The 19,451-nt window shown below is 39.0% G+C and overlaps 2 protein-coding genes across 4 annotated transcripts; one reads left to right on the forward strand and one right to left on the reverse strand.

Moving 5' to 3' along the window:
• Window positions 1-379: 379 nt before the first annotated feature.
• On the forward strand, window positions 380-2,744 carry LOC113716396 (LEAF RUST 10 DISEASE-RESISTANCE LOCUS RECEPTOR-LIKE PROTEIN KINASE-like 1.5). The gene has a single exon (XM_027240710.2). It carries the CDS (start codon window positions 559-561, stop codon window positions 2,557-2,559), a length of 2,001 nt encoding a protein of 666 aa, XP_027096511.1. The 5' UTR covers window positions 380-558; the 3' UTR covers window positions 2,560-2,744.
• Window positions 2,745-2,978: 234 nt separating this feature from the next.
• LOC113716397 (uncharacterized) lies at window positions 2,979-7,186 on the reverse strand. 3 transcript variants are annotated; one of them, XM_027240712.2, is made up of 14 exons: window positions 6,892-7,186; window positions 6,603-6,755; window positions 6,409-6,507; window positions 5,646-5,747; window positions 5,310-5,453; window positions 4,761-4,855; window positions 4,557-4,686; window positions 4,378-4,482; window positions 4,029-4,135; window positions 3,894-3,945; window positions 3,669-3,758; window positions 3,511-3,595; window positions 3,378-3,442; window positions 2,979-3,256 (listed from the first exon to the last, which is right to left on the reverse strand). In XM_027240712.2, the coding sequence occupies exons 1-14, from the start codon at window positions 6,979-6,981 to the stop codon at window positions 3,170-3,172; spliced, it is 1,404 nt and encodes a 467-aa protein (XP_027096513.1). In that variant the 5' UTR covers window positions 6,982-7,186; the 3' UTR covers window positions 2,979-3,169. The 3 variants fall into 3 exon arrangements, 2 of the variants coding, with proteins under 2 accessions (XP_027096513.1, XP_027096512.1); XM_027240711.2 differs by having other exon boundaries at window positions 3,378-3,457; window positions 6,892-7,158; XR_011822929.1 differs by lacking the exons at window positions 2,979-3,256; window positions 3,378-3,442 and having other exon boundaries at window positions 3,553-3,595; window positions 3,669-3,751; window positions 3,894-4,135; window positions 6,892-7,158.
• Window positions 7,187-19,451: the final 12,265 nt, after the last annotated feature.

Genomic DNA, 19,451 nt, shown 5'->3' on the forward strand with positions numbered 1-19,451 from the left:
ATAATGCTCTAGTTAAAAGGCTCTTGCTTTTTCAGTCAGATGAATTTACTCACAACGGAATTGTTACTACTAGATCTTTATGACCAGAAAGAACAGTAGTAGTATCTGAATAGATAGAGTGATGAAAGAACTGTCGCTTCACTCCCATCTTCATCCTTCTCTGCCCCTATTGAGCCATTGTACATTCCAAAGTGAAGCGCACAATCTCGCAAAGAAGCATTTTATTATCATATTTGTGATTCCTTCCACGTAGAATAGAATAGAATACAAGCGAAAAGGTTAAATTTTCAACTTTGGCCAAATTTTCACGGTTTTGGTCTCCTTAGCTAGTGACCATTCCTTTTGGGGTTTTGTCTTCACCCCATTCTCTTCACGTGACTCAGGACACTCGACTCCTCTCTCTTCCCTTCCTCGAGACCTCCCCACTTCTCTTCTTGTTCTCACATCGGTGGTGCCACCACAAACTACCTATGCAGTCAACCCAAAAGGCCAAAACTAGATCAAGATTTAGATCTTCCTCTCCTCATTCATGACTGTGCTTCGCAGTTGGGCTCCACAATGTCACCCGCGCCACCATTAAAACCACCAAAGCCACTCTCTCTGCAACCCCGTTCGGCCGCCGCCACCACTATCTCTCTCTTTCTGCTCTTCCTCCTCCGCCTGCCCTCCTCGACAGCAGCTCATATTTGCTCAGAACTTCCCTCCGAAACAGCCAAATATTCATGTCCACCTTTCACTTACGCCCCGTCTTTTCCTTTCTCCTCGCATCCTGGCTGTGGTCATCCATCCTTCCAAGTCAAATGCTCACTTCCACATGCCATCATTTCCATCAATAACCTCACCTTTTCCCTCCTCCACTATGAGCCCAACTCCCCTTCTCTCGTCCTCTCCCCTGCAACAGTTCCGCCGCCATCTTCACACTCCAAACAAAATTGCTCTGTTCAGCATACTCTGTTTTCCATCCCCAGCAAACCAATCTCCCTTGTTGGCACCCCATTTCGGTTATCTGACTCGTATTGCTCTAGACTTTCAGTCGTCAAACCTTGTCCACCTCCAAACCTTCCAAACTGCAGCCATTGTTCTTGGGAATGCAAACTTATCAAGAACCCCGTAAACCTTCTTCCTGAATGTAGATCAGAACACCAAGAAGACTCTCAACAGGGATGCCGAGGTGATGTTCTGGGATTTCTTGACAATTTCTTGAAACTTGGAGTTGAAGTTGAGTGGGATGAAGACCAAGATAGCTACTTTACGAGCTGCAAAACCTGCAGGGCTAAAAATGGCTTTTGTGGGTTCAATTCTTCGGACCCTGGAATGCCATTCCTCTGTTTCAAATCCCCAGCTGCACAAATTCGTGAAAAAGGGGCCAACAGGATTGCAATCCTGTGCATTCTTTTGTTGTTTATGTGTTTCTTGATCATATTTTTTGTTGGTACTGTTATTTTCCGGTCTAGGCAAAAAGGATTGGCCTCAGAAGAAGATCCCACTATTGTCTTCCTTCGGAGACACCGCTCAGCTAGTCTCCTTCCACCAGTGTTTACTTATGAGGAGCTCGAGTCTTCCACAAATCATTTCGACCCAAAACGCAAAATTGGCGACGGAGGATTTGGTTCTGTCTATTTGGGCCAGCTTAACGATGGCCGGAGAGTGGCAGTAAAGCATCTTCACAAGCACAATTCAGGCAGAGCAGCTGGGGAAAAAGCATTTTCGACAAAGTCATTTTGCAATGAGATCTTGATCTTATCTTCACTCAACCATCCCAATTTAGTTAAGCTTCACGGCTATTGTAGCGATCCGAGAGGGTTGCTTTTAGTGTATGAATATGTACCAAATGGTAGTCTCGCGGACCATCTCCATGGAGCGACGGATTTATATGCAAAGGGCACGTTACCATGGAATCTAAGAGTTGATATCGCGCTACAAACTGCAATGGCCATCGAATATTTGCATTTCTCATTAGTGCCACCAATTGTTCATAGAGACGTTACCTCATCAAACATTTTTGTAGAGAAGGATATGAGAGTCAAAGTTGGTGATTTTGGGCTATCAAGGCTACTGATTTGCTCAGAAACCACGACGGAGAGGGATAATTCTTCGGGGGGTGTTTGGACTGGTCCACAAGGTACACCAGGATACTTGGATCCTGATTATCATAGGTCCTTTTTGTTGAATGAGAAGAGTGATATATATAGCTTTGGAGTAGTGTTGTTGGAGTTAATAACTGGGATGAGGGCCGTGGACCAGAGGAGGGAAAAGAGGGAAATGGCACTGGCTGATTTGGTCGTGTCAAGGATACAAATGGGAGTGTTGCATCAGGTTGTGGACCCTGATTTGGTCGTAGATGCTGAGGCAATGGAGGGTGTTGGTGCTGTTGCGGAGCTGGCTTTTCGATGTGTGGCAGCAGATAAGGATGACAGGCCTGATGCTAGGGAAGTGGTGGCGGAACTGAGGCGAATTAGGGGCCGCCCCCGTGTGGTTGCTGGCGGTGGTGCTGGGGTTTTCAGATCGTCCAACTCCAGTAATGTTGTTGTTCCAGATAGTATTGGATTAACGAGCTAAAACAAGACACGTGAGCTATGACTATTGTGGAGTTGAGAGATTGATCAAATTGTATTTGTACGTGCACGGGAGGATATCTGACTAGAAAAGTAGGCAGACGTTTTGTTTGGTATTGGTAAAGATATTATTGTTAATAGATTAAATTACTTCCTTTGCTTCGGTAAGAAAATTTTACCTTCAGATTAGTGCTATTTGGCTTATGCTCCCTCTCCTGGTGACTTTTCATATTTACCTGCTCACAGTGACAGCCACAAGCTAACTGGTGTTCCATTTTTTTCCCTTCAGAAGGACTTGGCTACCCAAATATTCACCCAGTTTGGATCATATCCCGAGTTTTTCACGTGCTTCACTTCCACTTCCATTTCAGTTTGAAGCTACTGAGTCGTTTGAATGATTGCTTGTCTACTAGTAAACCAATATACCAACAACAAATACTCAAATATAGCAGTTTAGGTCCGGCGAATGCCCGTAAATGTTCATGACTTTGTTTAACGTGCAGCATTTACTTGAATGACTAGGAGATCATTAGGGTACAGAAATGCGGGACTTACAAGTAAAATATTCAACAGCCAATGCTAAGCATTTAAGGATGTACGTCCATCTAAACCATCTATGTGAAGTACGCGACCGCTAATGCACTGGCTCTCTCTCCAACGTTTGCAGCTTCTGGCCTTCCTAATGTATGGTAACATTTTTCCTGGAAAAACAAGGCAACACCAAAAAGACAGTAAGATCGGTGTGTGTATTGAATTGAGAATACTCACAACTCGGTAAAATTTTGCTCAAGCGGATGGTTTAAGTGGTGAACAGAGGCGTACCAAGAGGCGCCACAAGAATGGGGCTCCTTCTCTCTTCTTTAACTGCTTCTCAATTGCTTCAGTTGCTGCAATTGACAACACTAATTAAAGAAATGAGGCACCACAAACATTGATCAGTCAGAAATTGGCATACCTCTGGTAGTTTCTCCTCCATTGATCAACAAGATGATCCAAATTTCGTTGAAAACATCAAGTTGTTCATCTGATGCTCCAATAGCCTAATCATAAATAAGTTTTTGTAAGTACATAGAGATGAAGCTAAGCCCAAATGGCTCCCCCTCTCCACATTACCTTACAGTCAATTGCATCAAATTGAAGTCCAAGCAATTCTAGGGCCTTTTCGTTTTCACCCTTCCCATACTTGTAAAGTGCTTCTGCAAGCTAGAGTAGGAGAATTAAATCACAAATGAAAGTTGAAAGAGGAATATGACAAAAAGTACATGATTCCAAATGCATGTACATAAAAAACACCATAGCAAATCGGAGAGTGAAATGGAGGAGGAAATGGGAACAAACCAGCATCCCTTTTTGCATCCGCTGTTGCTTCTTCTTTGACATCTGAGAGAGCCTGCAGAATAGAAGCAACAAATGATGTTGCAGTGATGTGATTGACAAACTATATGCAAGAAATCATCAGAGGAAACCCTAAACCTGGATTTCAATCCTGTTAAAAGATCTTCTGCTTTAGAAATCTCTCCAGTATAAGCTAAAGCCCACACTATCAACACATCAAAGTGCCACTCGAGACACCAGAAGGCCTAAATAAATCGCAGGAGTACATCATAACACGTTGTTCAAACCACTCGAAGGTTAACATGTGTATTTAAGTAGAGGAGAAACAGACAAAATGAATTAAGTTAACAACTGAGATGATAAATTAAGCAAATAAAGATGGATAACTGACAACGAAATATTGAACACCCATGAATTTGAGGAGGGCAAAAAAAAGCACTTAATCACAAGTCAAAAAGAAAATTGATTACAGAAAACTTTTCCTTACTTTATTAGTCAGACATTTTGCTAAGACCTTCAGACGATCTTCAAAGACTTTTATATAACCTCTTACATATATCCGCAACAATAAACTGACAGCATTAAGGTAGACCTGCATGCATGAAATCAGAGTTAGAATCTGGGAAACATTGAAGAGGCTTGGGGAGGAAAATACATTCAACATACCTCGACTGGACTGGCATCACTTCTTTCCAATTCTTTCCAAATACATTCATCATAGACCTCTGCTACCTTGTCAATTGGGGAATTACCTTCCAAGTAACAAAGAGCAACATGCCACCAATTGTGAGTGTGCCTGACAAACAACCTTCTTCAGCCATCTAAAGAATTGTAGCAATGAAGTTGAGGATTCTGTCATATCATACTTACATAAACGATGACAAAGGACTCCATGATTGTGAACATTCTTCCATGAATATCACTGCTTCCTTGAAATGACATTCATATTGATAAACATGGCAGAGCTGCAACAAAGTCCATATTAAAGGACTAGTCAAGTCTGATGTCAACAAAGCAAACTTCAAGCAAAATACTACGTCACTTGAATAAGCTATTAGTTATAGAGTTTTAAAATTACATTAGCCTACAAACCAGTATATTTTTTATTCTTTCCCAATTCAGCAAGAGCACTAAAATCTGAGTCAATAATCATATGATTAACAAAAATTAGAAATAGTTATGATCAAAGCATAATGGAAAGATGGGGGTTTACCAGGAAGGAGCTGACAGAAAATTGGAACTTTCTGTTTAATGAAGATTGGCAATACAAAATAGGCCAACGATGTTAAAATGATACTCATTAAAAAATTTATTATTAATGGAAATAGAATATGAAGATTCAAGATGTTAAAGGTGGCAGATTTCTCATTGATGCATGCGAAAGACTGAAAAGAGAAAGATGTATTATATTTTATTTACAGCATGTTGAGTCCAAGGATCCTCCTTGTTGATTTCAAATCCCTCTTTAGCAGCTTTCTCAGCATCTACCATTCGACCAAGCTCTAGCAGAGGGAAAGCAAGCATGCCATAAATGAAATTTGCTTTTTCATTTTTTGATAGAACCTGTTAACCATACAAGAGATAAGTTTCAATCAAAACATGGACATTACAAAATATTCAATCACCCTTCCATGTTTCCCGAGTTTGGCAACAATGTTTTCAAACGTGTGTGATAATTTCTATGTACAAAGTTGATAAGGTATTCTTGATGACTATCATTGGTAAAAGAAAATAGAGAAGCTGATTGGGCACAACCTGTTGAACAAGTTGCAGAGATAGATCAGGTCGACCCATATAGAAGCACAGCACCTGTGCCCTCGTCAGAGATACTAGATCTCTTGGATAATCTTTCAAAAACTGCAAAACAACATCGACTGTATTTACCAAACGTGCTATATTCTCACACAGATACCAGATATTAAATTGATCAAAGGTAAAGCTTAATTGATGAAGCCTTCATCCTGTACAACGTTGCTTCTTTATGTACAGAATGGATTCTTACAAACGCATTACAGCACAGCCATTCAAGCAATAAAAATATGTAAGACATGTGATTTAACTACACGAACATAACTTTAAAAAACCATTCCATTTTGGAACAGGTACGGGCAGAGAAAAGATGGAAACCACTTCAAATCATAGAAACTGCAGTTTCAAGTAGAGCAAATAACATTTCCAACTGGTAAATAAGCTTCCTAAGTAACCACCACATAAAGAGAACTCCATAACATTTGATTATTTGGATTTATTCTTTCTGATCTAAATTATGCAAGCAAAAAGTTGCAGAGCATCTCTTTAGTTTAGTCAAATATCTCCTTGCAAAATTTAGCATGTCAAAAATCACCCTTAGGAGAGGAATTGTCCATTCATGAAAAACTCAAAAGCAAAGTCCCATTAGCTCAATAGTTACGTTTACAGGAACAATTACAACGGCCTGCGTCAATAATTTGCAACCAATCATACTGAAACCAGGCCTTAAAAAGAAAAAATGAACCTGAGTGAGGAAAAAGGAGTGTACCGTAGAATGTAAATCAACAGCAACATCATCATCTCTATCTGGCGAAATGAAATAACTAACAGCATCAAAAACTGCTTTCTCGTATCCACTAGCATTGTCCTACGACATTATCAACAACAACTATGCAAATTTTGACGAAAAATCAAGAAAGATGAAAAGAAATAAAAGAGTAAATAAATTAAGGAATGTCATACTAGACAAGAATTTGCAGCATCAAGGAAAGTAGGAACTCTAGAAGGATCAAAGGAACAGAGAAAACTAGCTGCCAAAATATTTCCCAAAACACAATCCGGGTCGGCTTTAGGAGCTTCCAAAATCACATCCCTTCTTCTTCCATAGCTAAGTACCTAAAGATTCAGTTCAACCTTTCATATCATGGCATAAAACATATGGCATAGTAAAACATATGCAAAACCCACTATGTAAAATTGCCAGGAGAAGAACGTAAGAAACCCAGATAGGAAAAAAACAAAATCAAATGACCTGATGATAATAAGAGTTGATAGCAGCTATACAGGCATCCGAACTAGTCTTCACTTCATAACCCCACTGATCCAGTTTCACACCTTCCATTTCTTCGTCCGTGAGGATCTTTCTCCTCTGCCAGTTTGACTTAGAAAGGTAACAAGGTAGCGTGGTTCCAATTTCAGTTTGGATGGGTTGGGTTACAGTTATGGAAAAGGACCTTAGGTACAGGTGGAAGCGGCAAGCGGGCTCCAACAATGTAAGCTGTCCTTGTATCCTTGTTCCCGTGCCAGTTATCCCTGCCGTGTGATATTTGATGGTCCCGATTTATCCAAATTCCTGGTTTTAATAAGCGCAAGCCTTCGCCTGTTTTTTTTTTTTTTTTTTTTAAGAAGTGAGGAGAAATCTAAAGAGGTTTGTGTCAGTAGACTTGTCAACGATCTGGGTTGTCTTGACCGGGCTCGGATCCGATCCGTCAAATAATTTTGAGTGCGGGTAGGAATATAATTCTGTTACTCGGATCCGAATCCGTTTTGTCAAACAAATAAGTGTGTTTGGACAGGAAATTATTTATCCAAATTTATTTGCTTACATCATCATTACAATTTTTAATACATCTTTCTATCTTCTCAATTACTTTTTATCTCATATACATCACATTACAAAAAGTGCTACAATAAAAATATCTCAAATAATTAATAATCCAAACACACTGTCGGATAAGAAATATGGTATTTCGACCCGTATTGAACCCGAATCCGGGTATAAATTGATTAATAATTTTAAAAAAATATTTATTAATATAATACCCCAAAATTTACTTCTCTGACTATTATCCATATAGTCAAATACACCAAAGACAAGTGTTGTTGCAAAAATAGGCTTTTGATGGGCCCTTTTCGAGTAGGCCTGACCCGGATCTAGGTAGAAGACCCGTCAGGTATTCGGGTCGAATTCAGAACTGGTATAGTATGTCGGGTCCGGGTTCAGATCCAAATTTATTAGTTTTGACTCGGACTCAACCCGTTGACAACCGTATGTGTTAGGCACTAACAGGTACACGGATTTTACTAGATCAAAGAGGTGTTTTGACACCATTCTTAAATTTTATTAGCTGTAGGTAAAATTGGAACCTCGGAACTTAAATCCTACCTTAGTAGCCACTGAGCCAAGCTCCGTGGTTGAGCCTTCGCTTGTTCATTTGTCCAATCTTGGCAATTTGGATTAAAGCATATGTTAAAGATGTGAACGTTCAGGAATCCAAAACTGTACCTTTTATTGTATCAGTTATTGGTTAATGGGCAAATGCGTTACATTGCGCAGAATTACCTCAAAGAAGGCTCACAGAACGATTGGACACCGTTAAATGTCCTAGTTTGGGCCATAACTTCGGTGAAGCAAGTGGGAATTTGACTCCTGAGAGCCACCCGTATCCTTTCTATCTATGGTGTTTGTTCATTTTTTTATTTGATTTGTATATGTGACTAATTGAATATGAAATTCCATGATTCTTACTTGCTATTATTTTGGTACCTCATTGAGCGTAAACTCACCCCTTCCTGTTATCTTTGTTTTCCTTACAGGGGACAAATTTTGAAACCACGGTTTTGGAAGAAAGGAGTCGAGCTAATGTATATGTTATTTTGATAAGCTCCTTTGTAACTGAAACCCTAACTATATTTTGACCAGTATGAACACTTTGACTTGTAATTCAAGTTAAAATGCTGAAGACTCCGATTTAAATACATGTATAAGTATGTAATCCTGTCTATTAAGTGTATTCAGTGAGATGTTACGCTTTTACGGCTTTGGTGAGTGTTTAATCGATGTCCTGTTTCACCGCTTGATTCGGTAAGTGATATTGGAGTTTGGTGGTTTCATATGTTCATTTTCTTTGGGTCCTATCGCGTGTAATACACGGTTTGTGAAAGTCGACTCAGTAGTCCTGGCGAGAGTTGGGCAGGCAATCCGCCGACTCCTTTGGTTCGTCTTAGGGTGAGGTGGGGTTGTCACAGGTGGTATCAGAGCTGCTTCACGTGGTCTCTGCGCTGAGTGAGTTTGGACCAAGTGGTGTTATGGTCCTGATTTTGTGAATGTGTTTAAAGGATTAAGTACTCTTTTTGGGCGTAAGCTATGAACTGTGCATGGCATAAGTGTAAAAATCTTTATCATGGGACTTGAGGAAGATAGATATGTATGTTGGGTAGGAATCTTTACTATGGATGATTTACGCTTGGGACCGGCCGGCTCGAGTGGTGAATTATCGTAATTGGGATTCTTGTACCTGGATACGAAAGAGATGAGAGTCTAGATTAGAAAGAACCTAGGCGAATTAGAAATGTGATTCTATGGAATTTCGTGTGATTTGTTTGGGTGTCATTAAGCATGATCAACCTGGATTGAGATATACATTATGGTATTTTCGTAGATTATGGATGGAGGTCTAGAGGATAATAGTTCTCGTTAGTTGCTTTTGTGCTTTTGACCTAGTTCGTCTATAGTATTTTGGATAACCCTGCTACCTTCATGGGTATCTTTTGTTTGTATCTAGTTGACTACTACTGTGTGACTTGCTTGGTGCAGTTGTGCTATGTATATATATTTTGATCTGTGTGTCCCTCATGATACGTGCTGATGCCTATAATTATCTTTAATGTCATATTTCCACTTTGACTCTAGATTGTTTAGACCAATGGAAGGTACGATCCGTTGGTTACCTTAAATTTTGCTAGATTCCGTAGAGAAGAAAATTTCGAGAACGAAATTTCTTTAAGGGGGAGAGAGTGTGAGAATCCGTAAATTTTTCTAATTTTATATTATTTATCTTATTTTTTCGCCTGCATTTTTCTTCATTATAACCCACCGTCTCGATTTCTCCAGAGATTTTATAAGTAAACATAGTTTTTAAATCATTTTTCTAGTATACGTTAGTTCATGAAAAATAAAGAGTGTATATTGGACGTAGGACCCACTAGTGACGTTAAGTGCGATAAATTCGACCAATTAGATTACGTTTTGTATACCGAAATTAATATATTAAGTGTTAAGCGATAATTAGAAGTGCTTAGATGGATTAATCTTGGAGAGACAAAGGGATAAGAATAACTTAAGAAGGTGCCAAGTGTCATGACCCTATTGCAAGTTGGACTTTTGACCATCTTACCTCAACTTTACTAAAATCAAAATTTGATAAAAAATCAAGCCATTTTCTCCTTCTTATAGCCGAAACTTTGAGAGCAAGAGAGAGAGAAAAACTTTCATCTTTCACTCCAATTTCTTACTCCAATCTTGAATTCTAACTGATAGAATTACAAATTTCTCCATAAAAGTTGTTTACTAGGGAGATTCCAAGGTGTTTGTGGAGCTAATTTGGGAAGAAGAACTCTAAGCCATCACCTTTCTTGAGATTTCAAGGTATCATGTCTAGCAATCCATTCTTTGTTCTTAATGATGGTATATTAGTGACTTGTGTTGGCTTAAGAGGTGATTTATTAGAAGATTTCTTGGATTAAACTGAATTTAGTTAAATTTCTGATTTTTTTGGGATTTTTCTGTTTTCGTATGATGGATATGGTTAGTCTTGAATTGATGGTTCTAAATGGTGTTAAATAGCTCTCTTGTGAATCAATTGCGGTTATTTGCGAAAAATTTCAGCTTGCACGAAAAATTTCAGGTTGAGGTTTCAATTTTGCCCTGTTCTGATCGGATTTATTTGGGCATGTTAGAGACTGAATCAGACTTAGGTTAAAACATAAAAGTTGTAGAAAATGATGCTTCATAGTAGCCTGTAAAATTTCAGCCCAATCGGAGCAACATAGCCTATGAAAAGACCGAAATACCCCTGCTGCCCTGTTTCTGTCCGAAATTGATAATCAGCTTCTGTAATTGGTTAGTTTGACGGAGAATACTACTGATTTGGTTGTCGATGTCTTCTGAAGAATTATAGCCTTGTATCTTAGCTTTCAGATGGCTTTGAAATCACTTGAATTGGAGTCGTATGTGCTGAGATATGATTGAATGAATCAGGACTGCCACAGTAAACTTCGAACTGGAAAATTTGGGGTTGTTTTGATAAATTTTACCTAGATACATTGTGAACTGGACTAAGTGGTCTTCACCAAAGTTGTAGCTCTCTGTTTTAGCTTCGAAACAGTATAAATTGTATTCCAATCCGATAAGCGTAGCCTCATTTGTGTCTGTTACGCAAAACAATGTCAAACCTGTTTTCCTTTTCGGACTTTTCTCTAACTTGAATTTGTACTTATACTATTTGGAGTCTATTGAACGGCTATTGAAATGAGATTAATTTGTGTGTGACTTTGGGATTGATTGAGGAAAAAAGGAAGCCTTGATGGCCAGAAAAGTAAGCAAAATTAGGGGGAATGCTGTCCAATTTTCTAGACCGTTTGGTTCCTTTAAATTTGAGTTGCCTTTTGGTAGAACTAAAGGGTTTTTGGGTTGTTTGAGCCCTAGGTTTTCATGTTACCTTTTCGTTCCCAAAAATTATGTTTTGCACCCTTGCATTAGTAATTATTTGGCGAGGCATACGACTAGTAGTCGAGTCTCACTTGTGCATTCTGTTTACTCGATTTTGGATGTGGAACCTTCAATGTTTTACTGTGGTTCTTTTAGGGTTTCTTGGCGATTAAAGCCACTTTGGCGTGAAAATTTTTGAAATATCTGTATTTGAACTGGTGAGTGTACCACTCCCCTCACTTGTTGTTTAATTTAGTTTCTGTACATGCAATCTGTGATATGAATGACTGTACTATCTGTTTACTCTGTTTGAGATGAAGGTGTATTTTATCACACTCGTTCTCTTGTCTGTTCGTATGTCAATTTTTGGTGCGAATCTGAATCTGTTATCTGTATCTGTATCTGTTCTGACGTCGTTTGGAAGCTGTATCCAACGACTTTTCTATGACGTATGAGCTCAAATCTTGTGACTAAGTTATTCGACTCGAGTCGGCAAGGGTCTGGTTGATTAGATAACGAACCACGGTAGTTTGTTCTTTGAATTTTTAGGTATTGAAACTCTTGATTCCGGTATACTCGAGTATTATCATTTTTATTTCTGTTTGGAGTTCGGGTCAGGTAGGGGTAAGTTTGGTGGACGAATTTTGGTGTAAAGTAGTGCTCTACTGGACGGGACCGGTTACTTTATTTGAAAGTTGACAGAGTGTCAACTATTATTTCGATCAAATTTCGGTGAAGCAAGTGAAAATTTGGCTCTTGAGAGCCACCCGTATCCTTTCTATCTATGGTGTTTGTTCATTTTTTTATTTGATTTGTATATATAACTAATTGAAAATGAAGTTCCATGATTCTTACTTGCTATTATTTTGGTACGTCATTGAGCGTAAACTCACCCCTTCCCGTTATCTTTGTTTTACTTACAGGGGACAAATTTTGAAACCACGGTTTCGGAAGAAAGGGGTCGAGCTAATGTCTATATTATTTTGATAAGCTCCTTTGTAACTGAAACCCCAACTGTATTTTGTCCAGTATGAACACTTTGGCTTGTAATTCAAGTTAAAATGCTGAAGACTCCGATGTAAATACATGTATAAGTATGTAATCCTGTCTATTAAGTGTATTCAGTGAGATGTTACGCTTCTATGGCTTTGGTGAGTGTTTAATCGATGTCCTGTTTTACCGCTTGATTCGGTAAGTGATATTGGAGCTTGGTGGTTTCATCTGTTCGTTTTCTTTGGGTCATAACGCGTGTAATACGTGGTTTGTGAAAGTCGACTCAGTAGTCCTGGCGAGAGTTGGGCAGGCAGTCCGCCGACCCCTTTGGTTCGCCTTAGGGTGAGGTGGGGCTGTCACAATATTTATTTACTAAACATATAACTTACTCCGTTTCCTTTGTTTTCCTTAGCAGGAAACGACACGGAGAACTACTTGGCACATTCACTAGTATAGTTAGGTTTGCTTGTAATAGTTGGACAATTAAAATGGTTATTTTTGTTTTGGTGGTTTGTATAAGGACCCTCCTTAGGGTTTATTTTCTGCTGGTTGTTATTATAATGTAATATAGTGGGTTAACTAGCTGCTTTTGGGGATGTAAATAGAACTCTTTTGGAGTTGACTATATTGCGAATAGTATGCTTTTGATTTATCTAGTTTTTATTGTTTTAAATTTCGAGTCCTGGCGCGAGTTAGGCAGGTGTCCCGCCGATACCCTAGGGTTCTCCCTTGAGAGAAGTGGGGGCGTCACAGGTGGTATCAGAGCGCATAAGTTAGAGAATTTGGGCAATTGGAATATTCGTAATAGGCACTAGGCATATTTGATCCCTTATGATTTCTTTAAAATGAATGGTATATTTTGAGCTGAAATGCCGGTGAACTGACGAATGACTGTGTTGTAGGTATGGACACTCACTGTTCTAGCGGTGCGGGACCCAGCAGCGTGGGCCCGGGATAGAGACCTCCGAGTACGAGGGGTCCGGAGGACCGGGTGATGCGTAGGCGGGTGATCCGATATCGGAAGGGGCTTAGGGAGCCCTACATTTTGTATTTTCCCTTTGGTCAGGTGTTGCGCCGACCCTGTGAGTGTTGCTATACGTATGGCTACCCTGATGAGGTTGTCTTGGCAGTGGACGACGAATGATTCCGCCTGAGGAAGGTTTGGGATCGCATGACTCAACAGTTAGAGGAGGCTCGAGAAATTGCCCACGGGCAGGCTATGCGTGTTAGAGAATTGGAGCAGGGCCTCCGAGACACACACCAGCACCTCTTCACTCTGAAGAAGCAGTTTAGGGAGAGGGTCCGGAGTATTACGTTGGACTGTGAGTTCCTATTAGATATGGCCGCGGAGGCACCACCACGAGCTATCGGCCCCGATTTGATAGGCGAGATAGATACTCTAGGTTCCGTTGGGGATTGGGGCCCTAGAGGAGGCGCGTAGGGCCATTATTTGGATTCTATTTTGCCTATCTGACATGTTTTTGTTCTACCCAGTATAGTTGGTTCTTTGGTTATCTGCTAGCTAACTAGATTTGTGGAGCCCGAATGCTCATGTATTTAAAGGGTTTTGTACCGACCGGATGTCGGATAACTTGTATATTTTTTGGTGTGATTTTGTAAATAAATGTATATATTTGAGTGTAATCTTTTGCACTTATTCTTTGCGTGTCTTTTGTGCATTTACTTTGTGTTCTTTATTTTGTTTCTAGTTTGAATACTAATCACACGTTATGTTTGGATTTATAGACTTTTGCACCTAAATGGACTCTGGTACTCGAGGTAGAGGTAGAGGGTAAGAACGAAACCCTGAAAGGGAAAATGAACATGAGCCAGATCAGGTAGTTACAGCCATCCAGCGAATGGCTGACCTGCTAGAACGTATGGTTGACCAACAAGGTTAGGGCCATGGGAATACTATAGGAAATCTTGGAAATAATCCAAACAATCATGAGGGAGAGGACCGTGCTTTAGAACGGTTTCAAAAATTTGCACCTCCCAAGTTTATAGGTGGACCTAATCCTGACCTAGCAGAGGGTTGGATGGACCGTATGATGGATATATTTGCCGCACTTGGGTATTCGGAGGAACGACAGATATCTTTTGCTGTTTTTCAATTTGAGGGGGCAGCTCGACCCTGGTGGAATGTGATTAGAGCCAAGTGGGAGCGGGAACATACCCCCTGGACATGGGTTAACTTTATACGAGAATTTAATGAAAAATATTTACCTCCCATTGTACAAGAGAGACGTGAGGATGATTTTATTCGCCTGCGCCCAGGGGCATCCAGTGTGGCAGAGTATGAAATCCAGTTTACAAAACTCTCTCGCTTCGCTCCGAAATTGGTGCTAACGGAGCAAAAGCGAATTCGCCGCTTTATCCAATGCTTGAATGTGGAGATTCAGGAGGCACTAGCAGCTGCTCAGTTGGACACGTTTAGCCAGACACTAGAAAAAACACAACGGATTCATGATCGAAAAAGACAGTTAGGGGACAGGTAAAAGCCTTTCATGATCGGGAAAGGAGACAACCCGATTCGAGCAATTTTGCGATCAGACAGAGTTCGAGAAGTGAGCTACCTTCTAAGAGGGGTCGAGAAACAGATGGTCCCCGACCCGCTGGAACCCTAGACTAGGATAATTTTGGGAGAGGTCGAGTAGGGTAAGGGCCCCAGAGGGGTGTTCAGCGTGCAATATTGACTGCAGGAACTAGGGCAACCTGTGATTTCTGCGGGGCCAATCACACCGACGAGAACTGTTGGAAGAACATTTCGACCCAAAAATGCTATAAATGTGGTAGTACAGAATATCTGATTGCCCCAATGCCCTAAGATGCAAAAAGAGAGACCTAAACCACCGACTGAAGGGACCACAACTAAGCTATCAAATGCAAGGAAAAATCGATCCAGAGGACCAGCTAGAGTATATGCAATGGTCAACAAGAGGTGATTGACCCTTCGGCGGGCATCGAAGGTACGCCCTTTCTTATCGGCACACCGCAAGTGTTTAATAGACCTTGACGGCACATATTCTTGTAAACCCTGCAATTATAGTTCATGAATAAATGCATTAATTTTGAAGACAAAATTATTCTAAGTGGGGGAGGTTGTGAGACCCCGATCAGTTATTAAGTTTGATATTAGGTGATATTCATTATTTGTGCGATAAAATTTGAGATTTTAGGGTTAATTAGAAAACCTTGAGTTGGGGTTAGGATTGAAACCCTAGTTTTGTATTATTCATAAGTTTGGGTTGTATTGCATGTTTGGTGTTTTAGTGTGTGTTTTGGTACAGGTAAGTATAGGAATATATTTTTTTTATCAAGGTTAAGTAGGTTTAAGAAGGTTAAAAACCCTAAATGAGTAAACTCTCTAGTATTACAATAGATTAGAAAGTTTAAGTTGGGGTTAAAACCTTAATTTTGCCAATGTTATAAAGGTTGTTGTTTAATTATTTTTATTATGAAGAAAGTATGTTTAAATATAGGTGATTAGGATAGGAAAGTAATTAGTGAAGCAATTAAGTGTGATTACATGTTTTGGACTAGATTAGGTTTAAGTCCTATGGAGTAAATTGAAAGAGTTCCAAATGTTTGAGAGCAAGAGTGGAACAAAAGCTAAGTTGAAGTGCAAGAGTTAAGAAGCAAATAAGGTACTTTTATGTGATTGGTTAGCCATAAGAAATATCTTTTCTAAGTGGTCTTGCACCACATATTAGTCACAAGAGATCTAACCAAGTCTTTAGTAAGACAAAACAAAGCAAAACAAGAGAGGGAGATAGAGAGAGGGAGCCGTGGGAGAAGAAGAAGAAAACAAGGGAAAGTTTGCAAAGGTCAACCAAAATTTTTCCATAAATCTTCATCTTGAAGTATAAAGAATCCATCTTGGAGTTGGCCTAAGGTCATTAGCCATCATACATACATTATTTTGAGGTAAGAAAGTCTAGTTGAAGGTTTAACTTGGTTAATGATTCATGAACTAGTGGTTATTGTGGTAAAGGATGTTAGTTGTGATTGAGTATGGTGCCTTTTATGTTTCCCACTTGTTTTTATGGATTAATTTGATAAAATTTGGGGCCTTGATGTTCGGCTATATGAACCCTAATTGAACCCTAATTAGGGTTTCTTGTTAAACATTTTGGTTAACTCTAATCTTGTGTTATTGAACTTGTAGTGGTTATGTTTGATGATTGGTTTCATTGGTTTGGTGAGTGAATGGTAAAAACTGATTTGGGTTAAGAAACCCTAGACTTCCTTAGATTAGTTTAGCTTGGTTAATGTTTAATTAATTAGGGTTTGGTTAGTAGGTTGTTGGATTAAGTTTAGTGATGCAAATAAAGTTATGTTAGGGATTATGGTTAGTTTTTGGCAATTTTGTAGTGACTTAGAGGGAAAGTTTCGGACCATTTGTAGGTCATTTAGAAGTTAGTATATGTGTATTTATTTGATATGAAAGTGGTTGGAAGACCTGCATGGAAACCTTGGAAACGGACCATGCGGTTGTGACGTTTGAACCCGACAAAACTGGAAACAGGGCAGTCCACAAATCCGAAATTAAGTTCTGTTTTTCTTTATGCTGCGTGCTGATTCAGAAGTTTTTCAAAACACAAAAGTTGTAGCCTCTTAAGTCCTTAAGGTGCCTGCAAAATTTTAGCTCAAACGGATCAGTGTAACCCGAGTTATAGCCAAAACACTCACTCCTATTTTGAACACTGGATTGTGTTACGTTTTTTAATTTTGCTTCTGACCATGCTCTGTCCGTCTTGATAATGTGTGAATTGGGTGTTGATCCTTTAATGAGAAATATAGATCTTGGTCTTAGTTTCAAAACGGTATAAAGTGCATCCAAATCCGAGTTCCGTAGCTTCAGTTATGACCAAAACAAGATCGGTTGTCAGAACTGCTTTTGAATTTGGACAGTTCTGACAGGAACTTTGAACCCATTTTTTCCTATGCTCCGTACTGATTCAGCTTTTGTTTAAAACACAAAAGTTATAGCCTTATAAATAATTTTTCTAACGCATTTGGAATTTCTTGATTTCGATCTCTAAGTCGTGAGTTATGGTTTTTCAAACAGGGCCTGTTTGGTAACCCGAAATAAAATGGCTGGAACTGTTTTGCATATTTTTGTCCTAATTTCATTGAGATCTGGCTTGAGGTGTCTTCATGAAAGTTGTAGCCCTTCTTCTTAGTTTCGTAACAGTACCTCATGTACTTCGATCCGATAACCGTAACCTGAAATTTGACTAAAACGGTTCTAGGTGCCAAATCTGCCGTTTCCGTTGTCGGCCGTTCATGTTTTCGTTTGCCGTTTCAGCACTTGCATGTGCCAATTTTGCCGTTTTGCTTGTTTTAGACATGTTAGTAGCCGTTTGTGATATAATGTGATACAATCTTCTATTTCAAACGGTGGTGAGTTAAACGGAACCGGTGGGGCCTACTACTAGCTATCCTTCGCAATGCTATTTTCGTACTTTTGCTATCTTGGTTCTTTGAGTAAGTATTCGAGCCGTTTTGTATATAACTTGCTTATGTGTTTAAGGTGAATGAAAGGGTACCTAGGCGAGGGTGTATTTCATCGCACTTGATTTAAACCCTAATTTACATGTATATTTGTACATGACATGTCTAAATGAATTATTTTGGATTTGAACCCCTTGAGCTTGTAGCTCGGGGTGACGTTTGTGAGTTGGGGTCGATCTTCCGACCTAGATGGACTATTCGAGTCAGTCGGGGTTTGGTCGAAACCAGTCCAACTTAGTTGAGGTCACCAAGTTTGTAGGTTCAAGTTGTGAACCAAATTTGTGAACCGAGCTTGCGAAGCAAGTTCAATTTCGTTTTGTTCGCTCAAGCAAGTTTGTGAGGTAACTGGCCAGTGAGGGTGATAAGGTGTTAGGTGGGAGTACAAGTGGAGTTCTACGGACCTTATTTGTGGTCGACGGAGCGTCGGCAGGAGGTCACGCATGGCAAACGACTTGGATTTGGAGCCAATCCGTATCCTACCATTGTGATGTTACACTTCTGTACCGATGTGAAATATTTGGATTTAAATGTTTATTCGAATGTACAATTTATATTTTTACCCCTATTTACTTACTAAGCATATACCTTACCCCGTTTCCTTTGTTTTCCTTAACAGGGGACGACACGGGGAACTCCTTGGCACATTCACTAGTATAGTTAGGTGTACTTGTAATAGTTGGACAATTAAGATGGTTGTTTTTGTTTTGGTGGTTTGTATAAGGACCCTCCTTAGGGTCTACTTTCTACTGGTTGTTATCATAATGTAATATAGTGGGTTGACTAGCTGCTTTTGGGGATGTAAATAGAACTCTTTTGGAGTTGACTATATTGCGAATAGTATGCTTTTGGTTTATCTAATTTTTATTATTTTGAAATTTCGAGTCCTGGCGCGAGTTAAGCAGGCGTCCCGCCGATACCCTAGGGTTTGCCCTTGAGAGAAGCGGGGGCGTCACAACAACACTTCATATTTTGAATTAAATTGTAAAGGTGACAAAATCTGTTAAACTTAACGAAAATGGACATAATGATCAAAATGCCTTGATATAATTAAGTAAAAGACAGCTCAAAAAAACCATTTGTTTTATTCTCTAGATAAAGAGAATTGAGAATTAAGAGATAGAACATGTATATTTGTTATAAATTAGTTATAATTTTTTTTTTTAAGTTTCAATATGTCATTTCCGTTAAATTTAATGGATTCCGTCACCTTTACAATTTAATTCAAAGTACGGGATGTCGTGTTGTATATTTTAAAATCACGAGAAACTTTTCTTTGTATTAGATTTACTACAGTGGACTTTTTTGTATTTTACCCAAAATAAAAAAGAAATGACCCAAAAGCACTACTAAATTATGATAATCTAACTATTTCAAAAACTTATAAATTTTAAATGAATTATTTCAACATTTTCCTTTCTATCTTATAAATCTAAATATATAATAAAATACTATAAAAAATATCATATCATAGTAATAAAATTATTATTATAATTTTTTATCAAATAATAGATATGGATATGAAAATTTTGACACATTTTTCTTATAATTATACTAAATAATCTTATAATTGTATAGAAATAAATTCAAACTCA

The sequence above is a fragment of the Coffea arabica genome, chromosome 11c (assembly GCF_036785885.1).
Source record: "Coffea arabica cultivar ET-39 chromosome 11c, Coffea Arabica ET-39 HiFi, whole genome shotgun sequence".
Taxonomy (NCBI): domain Eukaryota; kingdom Viridiplantae; phylum Streptophyta; class Magnoliopsida; order Gentianales; family Rubiaceae; genus Coffea; species Coffea arabica.

Excerpts from the sequence above, each read along its gene's own strand:
- LOC113716396 (XM_027240710.2), top strand. The coding sequence starts at position 559 with ATGTCACCCGCGCCACCATTAAAACCACCAAAGCCACTCTCTCTGCAA.
- LOC113716397 (XM_027240711.2), bottom strand. The coding sequence starts at position 6,981 with ATGGAAGGTGTGAAACTGGATCAGTGGGGTTATGAAGTGAAGACTAGT. Across the intron at positions 4,687-4,760 it reads AGTCCTTTGTCATCGTTTAT|GCACACTCACAATTGGTGGC; the intron begins GTAAGTATGATA and ends GTTGTTTGTCAG. Across the intron at positions 3,257-3,377 it reads CATTCTTGTGGCGCCTCTTG|GAAAAATGTTACCATACATT; the intron begins GTACGCCTCTGT and ends TTGTTTTTCCAG.